This window comes from Loxodonta africana, chromosome 16 (genome assembly GCF_030014295.1).
Source record: "Loxodonta africana isolate mLoxAfr1 chromosome 16, mLoxAfr1.hap2, whole genome shotgun sequence".
Classification (NCBI taxonomy): domain Eukaryota; kingdom Metazoa; phylum Chordata; class Mammalia; order Proboscidea; family Elephantidae; genus Loxodonta; species Loxodonta africana.
The window spans coordinates 35,270,770-35,283,705 of NC_087357.1; the positions used below are offsets into that span (position 1 = coordinate 35,270,770).

At 38.3% G+C, this 12,936-nt stretch overlaps 1 protein-coding gene across 3 annotated transcripts in view; it reads left to right on the forward strand.

Annotated features, from left to right (window-relative positions):
* Positions 1 to 12,936, forward strand: part of HPSE2 (heparanase 2 (inactive)) — a 704,249-nt gene that overhangs the window by 442,952 nt on the left and 248,361 nt on the right. For all 3 annotated transcript variants that reach the window (XM_010589074.3, XM_064269462.1, XM_064269463.1), the window contains one exon: positions 8,739 to 8,910. In XM_010589074.3, the coding sequence (XP_010587376.2) occupies positions 8,739 to 8,910 (172 nt within the window). The remainder of the gene's footprint in view (positions 1 to 8,738; positions 8,911 to 12,936) is intronic.

The window sequence follows — 12,936 nt, forward strand, 5'->3', positions numbered from 1 at the left end:
TCCACTCTTAGCTCTTCTTCTTGTTGCTAGTGGGTCTACCCCCCAAACCCCTGACTATCTTCTCTTTCCTTTTATCTCTTATAAGACAAAAGGTGTGGCTCAAGTAAGGGCATGACTTGAATAAGGGTGGTAAGGGTGGTGACCTGAGTCACACCCTCTAGTAAGGTGATGACACAAGATACATCCCATCCTAGTCCTGCCTCATTAACACAACAGTCAACTCACTCCCAAATGGGACCATAACCACAGGCATAGGGGCTAGGATTTACAACACATCACAAAATGGAGGATAATAATTACATCAAGTCACAAAATGGAGGATGACTACATCATTATATAACTGCCAAATTATATCATTACGTAACTGCTAAACCATTGAAAATCACGGCCCAGCCAAGCTGGCACATAACCTTAAGAATCACAGGTTCCATAAACTTTATTTGCATAGCCCCACCTAATCATTCTGTGGGAATCACACAGACTATGGTGAGAACGGCCACATTAAGTAATTCACTGCACCACAGCTATCCTCGGTGCTTTTCATTTCCATATAAAATTTTATAATCAGCTTGTTAATTTCTGTCATAAAGCTTGCTGGGACTTTAATAGAGATAGCATTGAATCTATACATTAATTTGGGAAGAATTGCCATCTTAACAATCAATATTGTCATCCAAACCATAATAGATTATTTCCTCATTTATTTAGATTTTTCATTCCTTTCTGCAATTTTTTGTAGTTTTCAGTGTATAAGTCTTTTACTTATTTTGTTCAATTTATTTCTAAGTATTTTATTCTTTTTGATGCAATTGTGAATAGAATTATTTTCTTAATTTAATTTTTTGATGGTGTATTGCTAGTACTTAGAAATACAATTAATTTTGTATATTGATCTTGTATCCTCCAACCTTGCTGAGCTTGCTTTTAGATCTTGGAGGTTTGTGTGTGTATGTGTGTGTGCACACATGTGTGTGCATGCATGCCTGCCTGTTTGCATACACATGTGCATGTGTGTGAATTCCTTAGGATTTCCTACATACAGGATCATGTTGTCTGAAAATAAAGACAATTTTTCTTCTTCCTTTCAAATATGTGTTTCTTTGCCTTGCCTCATTACACTGGCTAGAACATCCAGTAAAAGTGTTAGATATCAATGTCAAGAGCAGACAGCCTTGCCTTCTTCTTCATCTTAGTGAGAAAGCATTCAGCCTTTCACTATTAAGTATGATATTAGCTGTAGGTTTTTCTCAGATGTGCTTTATCAGCTTGAGGAAGTTCCCTTCTATGCATATGTGTTGAGAGTATTTATCAAGAATGGGTATTAGAATTTTTCAAATGCTTTTTCTGCATCTGTTGAGATAATAATGTGATTTTGGTCATTCTATTAATATCAGGCTAGCTTGTTTTTTTTATGGTTTACTTTAGTTGATTTTTTATGTTAAATCAACCTTGCAGTCCTAGCATAAATTCCACTTGGTCATGGTATATAATTCAGTTTGTAAATATTTTTTTTTTAACTGTTCCATTTTTTTTTTTTTAATTTTTGTTAAGCTTCAAGTGAACATTTACCATTCCAATCAGTCTGTCACATGTAGGTTTACATACATCTTACTCCCTTCTCCCACTTGCTCTCCCCCTATTGAGTCAGCCCTTTCAGTCTCTCGTTTCGTGCCAATTTTGCCATCTTCCCTCTTTCTCTATCTTCCCATCCCCCCTCCAGTCAAGAGTTGCCAACACACTCTCCAGTGTCCACCTGATTTAATTAGCTCACTCTTCATCAGCATCTCTCTCCCCGCCACTGACCAGTCCTTTTCATGCCTGATGATTTGTCTTCGGGGATGGTTCCTGTCCTGTGCCATCAGAAGTTCTGGGGAGCATTGTCTCTGGGATTCCTCTAGTCGCAATCATACCATTTTTTTTTTTTTTCTAGTGCCATTAGGTATGGTCTTTTCATGAGAATTTGGGGTCTGTATCCCATTGGTCTCCTGCTCCCTCAGGAGTTGTGCTCCCCGACACGGGAGACATCAATTGTGGCCGGGCACCAACTAGTTCTTCTGGTCTCAGGATAATGTAGGTCTCTGGTTCATGTGGCCCTTTCTGTCTCTTGGGTTCTTAGTTGTCGTGTGACCTTGGTGTACTTCCTTTGCCTTTGCTCCAGGTGGGTTGAGACCAATTGATGTATCTTAGATGGCTGCTTGTTGGCATTTAGGACCCCAGACGCCACAATTCAAAGTGGGATGCAGAGTGTTTTCATAATAGAATTATTTTGCCCATTGACTTAGAAGTCCCCTCAAACCAAGTTCCCCAGACCCCAGCCCCTGCTCCGTCAGTTTGTAAATATTTTTGTTGGAGATTTTTGCATCTGTTTATGAGTGATACTAGTCTCTAGCCTTCTTATGAGGTATTTGTCTGATTTTCATATCAGGGGAACATTAGTCTCATTGAATAAGTTGTAAAGTATTCCCTCCACCTTTAATTTCTGGAAGAATTTGTGAAGAAGTGATAATAGTTCTTTTTTAAATAGTTGATAAAATTCACCAGTGAATCAATCTGGGTATGGGCTTTTCTTTGTGGAAAAAATTTAATTACAAATTCAACCTCTTCTTATTATAGGCCTATGCAGATTTTTTTTTTTTTTTAGTCAGTCTTGGTAATTTGTGTCTTTCTAAGAAACTGTCCGTTTCATCTAAGCTGTCTAAATTATTTACATAAAGCTATTCATAGCATTCCCTTATGATCCTTTTAGTTACTGTGAGGTTGTTAGTGATGTTTCCTCTTTCATTCCTGATTTTGGTTATCTATAACTTATCTATTCTTCTTGGTCAGTCAAGCTAAAGATATGTCAATTTTGTTTCCCCTTCCATTGCTTAAGCTATAAAATTCCCCCTAAGCATTGCTTAAGCTGCATTCCATACATTATTATATAGTATGTTTTGTTTTCATTCAATTCAAAATATTTTAAAATTTCCCTTGAGGTATCTTCTTTGAACTATGGGTTATTTGTTTAATTTCCAAATATTTTTGGAGTTCCCAAATTTCTTTCTCTTGTTGAATTATAGTTTAATTATGTGTGGTCAGTCCACATATGTTGTATGATTTTAATCCTTTTAACTCTATGAGTCACCACTTGTCTGTCAGTTTGTCCTACTGTGGTGGCTTGTGCATTGCTGTAATGCTGGAAGCTATGCCACTGGTATTTCAAATACCAGCAGGGTCACCCATGGTGAATAGGTTTCAGTGGAGCTTCAAGACCGAGACAGACTGGGAAAAAGGACCTGGTGATCTACTTCTGAAAAAATTGGCCAGTGAAAACCTTATGGATAGCAGTGAAACATTGTCTAATATAGTTCTGGAAGATGAGCCCCTCAGGTTGGAAGACACTCAAAATATGAAGGGGGAACAGCTGTCTCCTCTAAGTAGAGTTGACTTTAATGATATGGATAGAGTACAGTGTTTGGGACCTTCACTGGCTGACGGGGCATTACTCAAAATGAGAAGAACAACTGTAAACATCCTTTAATAATCAGAATGTAGAATGTACCAAATAAGAATCAAGGAAAATTGGAAATTGTCAAAAATGAAATGGAATGCTTGAAGATCAATATCCTAGGCATTAGTGAGCTGAAATGGACTGGTACTGGTCCCTTTGAATAGAACAGTCATAGGGTCTACTCTGCCAGGCATGACAAACTCAAATGGCATCACATTCATCGTCAAAATGAACATTTCAAAATCTATCCTGAAGTACAATACTGTCAGTGATAAGACAAAACTCATACACCTACAAGGAAGACCAGTTAATATGACTATTATTCAAATATATGCACCAAAAACTAATGACAAAGATGAAGAAATTGAATCTTTTTTCCAACTTTTGCAGCCTGAAATTCATCAAACATGCAATCAAGATGCATTGATAATTACTGGTGATTGAAATGCAAAAGTTGGAAACAAAAAGAAAAATCTGTAGTTGGAAAATATGGCCTTATTGATAGAAATTATGATGGAGATTGCACAATAGAATTTTGCAAGACCAGCCAACGACTTATTCATTTCAAATACCTCTTTCACCAGTATATGGTGACTATATCACTGGATGAAATACATAGGAATCAAACCAACTACATCTGTACAAAGAAATGATGGAGGAGCTCAAGATCATCAGTTAGAGCAAGGTCAGACACCAACTGCAGAGTAGACCATCAATTGCTCATATGCAAGTTCAAGTTGAAGCTGAAGAAAATTAAACAAGTTCAGGAGACCCAAAGTACAACCTTGAGCATATCCCACCTGAATTTGGACATCATCTCAAGAATAGATTTGACACATTGAACGCTAATGACCAAAGACCGGAAGAATTATGGCATGACATCAAGGACATCATACACGAAGAAAGCAAAAAGTCATTAAAATGATAGGAAAGAAAGAAAAGACCAGAATGGATGTCAGAAGAGACTCTGAAACTTGCTCTTGAATGTAGAGTAGCTAAAGCTAAAGGAAGGAATGATAAGGTAAAAGAGCTGAACAGAAGATTTCAAAGGATATCTGAAGAAGACAAAGTAAAATATTATAATGAATGTGCAAAGACCTAGAGTTAGAAAACCAAAAGGGAAGAACACAGTCAACATTTTTCAAGCTGAAAGAACTGAACAAAAAATTCAAGCCTGAGGTTGCAATGCTGAAGAATTCTACAGGGAAAATATTAAACGATGTAGGAAGCATCAAAAGAAGATGGAAGGAATATACAGCTTCACTACACCAAAAAGAATTCATCAACATTCAACCATTTCAAGAGGTAACCTATGATCAGGAACTGATGGTACTGAAGAAAGAAGTCCAAGCTGTACTGAAGGCATTGGCGAAAAACAAGGCTCTGGGAATTGACGAAATACCAATTGAGATGTTTCAACAAATGGATACAGGGCTGGAAGGGCTCACTTGCCTATGCCAAGAAATTTGGAAGACAGCTACCTGGCCAACTGACTGGAAGAGATACATATTTATGCCTATTCCCAAGAAAGGCGATCCAGCCGAATGTAGAAATTATTGAACAATATCATTAATATCATGTGCAAACAAAATTTTGCTGAAGATCACTCAAAAGTGGCTGCAGCAGTTTATCGACAGGGAACTGCCAGAAATTCAAGCCAGATTTAGAAGAGATGTGGAACCAGGAGTATCGTTGCTGATGTCAGATGGATCCTGGCTGAAAGCAGAGAATATCAGAAAGATGTTTAAAAAAAAGACCTGTGTTTTATTGACTATGCAAAGGTGTTTGAGTATATGGATCATAACAAATTACAGATAACATCGCAGAGAATGGGAATTCTGGAACACTTAACTGTGCTCATGAGGAATCTGTATATGGATCGAGAGGCAGTCATTCAAACAGAACAAGGGGATACGACATGGCTTAAAGTCAGAAAAGGTGTGCTTCTGGCTTGTATCTTTCCACCATACTTATTCAGCCTGTATGCTGAGCAAATAATCCAAGAAGCTGGACTACATGAAGAAGAATGGGGTATCAGGATTGGAGGAAGACTCATTAACAACCTGCGTTATGCAGATAACACAGTCTTGGTTGCTGAAAGTGAAGAGGACTTGAAGAACTTTCTGATAAAGATCAAATACCATAGCCTTCATATGGATTACGCCTCAACATAAAGAAAACAAAAATGCTCACAACTGGACCAATAAGCCATATCATGATAAAAAGAGAAACGATTAAGATTGTCAAGGATTTCATTTTACTTGGATCCACAATCAACACCCATGGAAGCAGCAGTCAAGAAATGAAAAGATGCATTGCATTGGGCAAATCTGCTGCAAAAGACCTCTTTAAAGTGGTGAAAAGCAAAGATGTCACCTTGAGGACGAAGGTGTGCCTGACCCAAGCCATGTTGTTTTCAATCACCTCACATGCATGTGAAAGCTGGACAATGAATAAGGGAGACTGAAGAAGAATTGATGCCCTCGAATTGTGGTGTTGGTGAAGAGTATTGAATATGCTATGGACTGCCAAAAGGATGAACAATTCTGTCTTGGAAGAAGTGCAGCCAGAATGCTCCTTAGAACCAAAGATGGCAACACTGCATCTCACATACTTTGGATTAGTCTCTGAAGAAGGGCATCCAAACCAAAAAACCAAACCCACTGCTTTCGAGTCAATTCTGACTCGTAGTGACCCTATAGGACAGAGTAGAACTGTCCCATAGAGTTTCCAAGGAGCACCTGGTGAATTTGAACTGCAAACATTTTGGTTAGCAGTTGTAGCACTTAACCACTATGCCACTAAGGTTTCCAAAATACTTGGTAAAAATAGAGGGTCTGCGAAAAAGAGGTAGACTCTCACCAAGCTGGACTGACACAGTGGCTGCAACAATGGCTCAAGCATAGCAACAATTTTGAGGATGGTGCTGGACCAGGCGGTGTTTCATTCTGTTGTGCACAGGATCACTATGAGTTGGAACCAACTCAACGGCACCTAACAATAACAACAACAACGCGTAATTAATATTACTGGAGTTCTTTATTTCTTTACGTAGTTTTGAATTAGTGCCTGGTGTCATTTTCTTTCAGCTTGAAGAACTTCCTTTAGTATATCTTATTTTATTTATTATATCTTTTAGTATATCTTTTTTATTTATTTATTATATCTTATTTATTTATTTATTTATTATATCTTTTAGTATATCTTTTTTTTTTATTAGTTAAGTTTGCTCATATGAATTCCCTCTCCTCTGTTTTTCTGAGGATGTCTGTATTTTTCATGCAGTTTTGGGGGATACTTTGCTGCATATAAAATTCTTGGTTGACAGTTTTTTCTTATAGCACTTTGAATATGTTATCCCACTGTCTTCTGGCCAGCATCATTTCTGATGAAAACTCAGTGGTTAATCTCATTGTGGTTGTTTCCCCTATATGTGATGAGTCATTTCAATTCCAGAATTTCCATTTAATTCTTATTCTTTTTATAATTTTTATCTTTGTTGATACTCTCTAGTTGATGAGTCGGTAACATCATAATTTCCTTTGATTATTATTCTTTTTAGTTCTTTGAACATATTTATAATAGCAGTTTCAGTGTTCTCATCTGCTAAATTCAACATCTGGGTCCCCAAAGATGTAATTTCTTTTGACTGCTTGTTTTTTCCTGTGTGGGAAACAGTTTTCTTTGCCTCTCTCGTACTTCTTTAATGAAAACTGTACGTTTTAGGTAATATATTGGAGCAAGTTTGGAATCTGATTTCTCTATCCTAGAAGTTGCTTTTGTTGCCTCTGTTTTTGTTTATTTGTTTGTTTTTGTTTAGTGACTTGCCTGAACTAATACTGTAGAGTCTATCTTCTTTGCATTGTGTAGCTACTGATGACTCTTCATTTTTTTTTTTTTTTAATTCTTCTTCTTATTTTTAAACCTGGATTACTAGGGGTTGCCTGAGTCAGTGTAGCATAGTGGTCAACCAGTAATTGGTCAGACATTGTGCTTAAATACATGAGCCAGTAAGGCTTCTGCCATTTGCTAGTGGATGTGTGTGTGGGTTGGGGAACACATTCATATTTTAGGTAGTTTATAAGACTGACTGCTTTTACTTTCCGACATGACTTCTCATGTCTACTCTAAGAGTATCCTAGGATTCATATTCAGCCAGGAATGCCTGGATAGCCATTTTGCTATTTGTTTTCTATTTATCTCATGTCTTTTTTTGTTGTTGTTGTTAGCTGGGTTGTGTGTAGCCTTTGAGAATACCAGGGATATGAGGAAGCTTATTAAGGGCCACTATCGGCTGTCTTGGAAACCCTGGTGGTGTAATGGTTAAGTGCTATGGCTGCTTAATCTGCCAGGCGCTACTTGGAAACTCTACAGGGCAGTTCTACTCCATCTTATAGAGTCACTATGAGTTGGAATTGACTTGACTGCAGTGGGTTTGGTTTTTTGTATGGCTATCTTGGAAACCCTGGTGGTGTAGTGGTTAAGTGCTACAGCTGCTAACCAGGAGGTTGGCGGACCCTTGGAAACTCTATAGAGCAGTTCTACTCTGTCCTATAGGGTCGCTATGAGCTGGAATTGACTCGATGGCAGTGGGTTTGGTTTTTGGTTTACGGCTATCTTATTCCATAAATATCCCTGTTCTATTTCTTGCTAGTGTGTAAGTCTATTACTTGCCCCTTTTGGTATTGCAACCTCAAGCTAGCTGAGATGTTGGCCTTTCCTGGGGCTCGTACTCTGTTCCAAATCGACTTAGCCCCATCCAGCAGTGAAGCTACTGGTTTTCATTACTTTCCCTACTTTAAAGCTACCAAGTTAATGGAAGCTGGAGGGTGGGGGCAGCATCAAAACTTTCCTCGAAATTGTTTCACTCAAACATTTTGCTAATATTGGACATTAAAGTTTCTCTAACTTTTTGGTACAATGACCATCTTTATGAAGCTTTCCCTTCTTACCATTCGTTATGAATTATCACCTGCAAATCAGTATTATCTCTTGCTTATGAAGATTAGTTTTTAGGTAGTAGATCTTTTGTAAATATTAGTTTGAAAAATGAGTGGAATGGCAAGATTGTACTGCTAACTTGACTTTTTTATTGGAGTGGTTCCTCAAGTTAAGTTAGCTCTCACCTTTTTTTTTTCGGTTATTTTGTTCATGTTGTTAAGAGACAGTCAAAGATATCTGTGAACAGGAAAGGGTTGACAGAGCCTCACCCTTCTCAACTCTGACTTAATGTCTCCTTTTAATCTAGAGCCAAATAACTATCGAACTATGCATGGCCGGGCAGTAAATGGCAGCCAATTGGGAAAGGATTACATCCAGCTGAAGAGCCTGTTGCAGCCCATCCGGATTTACTCCAGAGCCAGCTTGTATGGCCCTAATATTGGACGACCCAGGAAGAATGTAATCGCCCTCCTTGATGGGTAGGTCAGAGTATTTAGCTGTTGTTATGACATTGTTCATTAATGTAATAGATTAATGGATTTGTATTTTTCCTGGTTATTTTCTTGGTCTTTCTTTCTTGGAAAGACATCCTTTCCAAGTGGCTATTCAAGTTTAAATCAGGGATTTCTTCATTAAACTTCATTAAACTCTTCATCTCTCCAGGTCTTATACAGTCAGCAGAGGGTGGTAGTATGGGGAGGGATATTACAATCACCAGGATGGGTTGGAAAGAATGCATTGTTTGAAAAACCACATTTACTATTACAGCATTTCAGTGTATCATTTTTTACTTTAAAAAAAAAAAAAAAAAAAACTACCTACTCTGTTCCATGATCTCTTACAGAAAGTAAAGCTTGACAAAGTTTTGAATAGTTGAGCCTAGTTTAAAAGTTGAAAAACACTATAAACATTTGTATATTAAAACAAAATTTAACCAATAGATTTAATAGCAGGTATTCTGAAGAATTGCTACCACTTGACTTATTTAGTTTTGGCTGAATATGACAACCATTTTTAAGCATCAGTTATTTATGGGTTAGGCACTATGTTAAATGTTATCTGCCTCGGTGCTGCTGCTGGGCTAGGCTCAAATTGGATAAGTGAGACCTCCATTCAGGTGGGGTCCAATTATGGAGCATCAGAGGGAAAGTCTAACCATGAATGCATTGTCAGTAAAGGGATAGAATTACTGTCAGAGAAAGCCAAGATGTAACTGGAGCAGGAAGGGTGGGAAAAATAAGGCTGAGAGATTTAAGAGTTTATCTGGAGCACAGGTACACCTCTTATGTGGTATACTCTGAATGAATATGGTTATTCCTGAAAATTCAAAAACGAGTAAGATATTTTTTAATGAAGTGCACAAATCAGTTGGAGTAAGATAAATGCCATGTAAGCGTAAACAGAGCTATGTAAGTAGAGAAAAATCTTTGTTGCCTGGATGGCTCTTGTGCCTTGATGGCCCTTGTGATTCTCTCCTCTCTTTTCTGGTGGCTTAGTCCTGATCTAAGCTAATAAACGTTGCAGACATTACTGAAGGCTTCAGAAGACACAGGACTTTCACTGTAACATTAACAACCTGGAATTTCATTTTAGGCATTCTTCCTTTTTCTTAAAAAAAAAAAACAATTTTTTTTTTTTCCTTTTCCAAAAAGTCCCTGAGCCCTTACTCAACTCCTGTCTTTTCCTCATTCTTCTCTTTCCTCCCCTTCTGTTTCAGGAGAAAAAGTAGAATTTTCCCTTTTTTCTTGCAGTACAATTCCACTATCTTGGCCCTTGCCCATGAACACAGCTCTGGGCTTCCCTTCACATATTCAAAAACTCACTGAAACTTTGAAATTACTCTGTGCATAAGAGAAGGAAATGGCTGGTGGGTGGATGAAGATAGGGAGGCTGGTATCATTTTGTTGTTGTATGTTGTAGAGCCATTTCTGAATCATAGTGACCCACTGGTACAGAGTAGAACTGCCCCATAGGGTTTTCCAACCTGAATCTTTATGGAAATCTCTCTGGTGATATAGCTGTTAAGCACTCAACCCACCAATGACTTTTTGGGAGAAAGATATGGCAGTCTAGGTATGGATAGGGCAAGGGAGAAATAGACATTAACTTAAAACTAAGACAATACCAAGAAGTATATAGTGCTATGAATGATTATAAGGGCTAGATGGTTGATTGAATTAGGGGGTTATAGAAGGGTCCATTAAGAAAGTGACACTTAAGAAGAAGAGAGCCATTTAAGGTGTGATCTAAGGAATGAACAGCAGATAGCTAGGCAAAGAGAGAAGCAAACGGTATTCAGTGTTCTTGGCAGAAAGAGAAGCATGTGCAAAGGCCCTGAGGCTGGGAAAAAAAGCCTAGGTTGTCAAGAGAAAGGTATAGTTAGAGAAGTAAGTGGGAATCACATTATATAGGGGCTTACAGCCATGGTGAAGGACTTAGAATTTCTTCTAAGAGCAGTGAGGAAGATATTGAATGTTTTTAAGACGTGAGGGAAATCATTTGATTTACTGCATTAAAAATATGTTCTATCTACTCTATAGAAAATGAATTGGAGAGAAAGCTGGGAAATCAGTGAGAAGTCTGCTATGGTATTGCAGAGAAAGAACAACAGAGACCTAGACCACTGTGGTGACAGTGGAATATAGTGTTGGAGGTAGAATCTATTGGAATTGATGATATATTGGATAAGGGTATGGTAATGTGGCATAGAGATGTATAAGTACCTGGGCAGATGGTGCTGCCATTTAATGAGATGGAAAAGCTGGTTCTGGGAAGAAAATCATGACTTTATTTTTCATGTTATGTTTATTATGATTGAATCTAACTGGAGATGTCAAGTCTATCACTGAATATGAGTCAAGGGATCAAGATCTGTGCTAGATATCTAGGATATTCTTTTGGTCTCACCCCTTTGGGAGCAAGGAAGAATGAAGAAAACTAAAGATACAAGCGAAAGATTAGTCCAAAGAACTAATGGGCCACATCTACCACGGCCTCCACCAGACTGAGTCCAGTACAACCAGATGGTGCCCAGCTACCACCACTGACTGCTCTGACAGGGATCACAATAGAAGGTCCTGGACAGAGCTGGAGAAAAATATAGAACAAAGTTCTAAGTAAAAAAAAAAAAAAAAGGCTAGACTTGCTTGTCTGACAGAGACTGGAGAAACACTGAGAGTACGGTCCCCAGACACCCTTTCAGCTCAGTAATGAGGTCACTCCTGAGGTTCACCCTTCAGCCAAAGATTGAACAGGCCCATGGAACAAAACAAGACTAAAGGGGCACACCAGCCCTGGGGCAGGGACTGGAAGGCAGGAGGGAACAGGAAAGTTGGTAATAGGGAACCCAGGGCTGAGAAGGGAGAGTGTAGACATGTTGAGGGGTAGTTAACCAATGCCACAGAACAATGTGTGTAGTGTTTGTTGAGAAACTAGTTTGTTCTGCAAGCCTTCATCTAAAGCACAATTTTAAAAAATGCTAAAAAAAAAAGATCTGTACTAGAGATATTAATGTTGGAAGTAATTAGCATATAAATGGGATTTAAGGCCATGAGAATGGATGAGAGGAATTAGAAAATGTAGAAAGAGACAGAGACCTATGACAGAGCCCAGAAGAATGCCAACATTTAGTGATGTGAGAAAGGAGGAGTGACCTCAGAGGTAGGAGGAAAGGGGATAAAATGTCATATAAACCAAGAGAAAAGAGTTTTAAATAAGGAAGGAGTGTGCTGGAAGGTCAAGTAACAGGACAGAAAAGTGGCATTAGATTTGGCAACAAGGTTATTGGTGACTGACCATCAGAAAAACAGTTCAGTGGAGAGGTGCAGAGAGAGACAGATAGCCACAGTTTGAAGAGCGAATGGGAGGTGAGAAATTGGAAATAATAATATGAGCAAGAACTCTTAAGAGAATTTCTACTATGAAGGAGAACAGAAAGAAAGAAAGGAAATGTGAGATCAAGGAAGTTGATGAAATTTTCCTCCCCTTAATGTTGGAAATAGTAGAACATGTTTGTATGTTGATAAAACTTATCTAGAAGAGGAGAAACAATAGGTAATAAAAGAGAAGGAAGACATAGCCAAAGGCAGAATTCCTTTAAGGTTAACCAGTTGCTGACAAGTAGATTCCAATTCACGGCAACTCCATGGGTGTCAGAGCTTAACTGTGCTCCACAGGGTTTTCAATGGCTGATTTTTCAGAAGTTGATTCATTTCCAGGCCTTTCTTCCTAGATACCTCTGGGTGGACCTGAACCTTCAACCTTTTGGTTAGCAGCTGAACATATTAACCATTTGTACCACCCAGGGACTCCCCCATGAAGGTGAGAATGGATAGAATCCAGAAGGATTGGCTTTCATTAAAAGGAGGGGCAATTTCTCCAGGATAATAGAGATAAGACCCAAATATTTCTATATGTAAGAGAGAAAAAAGCTATACTTAGGACAAGCCTCTACCCAGACTTAGAGGCCATTTTAACGTCATTCCTTTCCTTTGTTCACACACTCA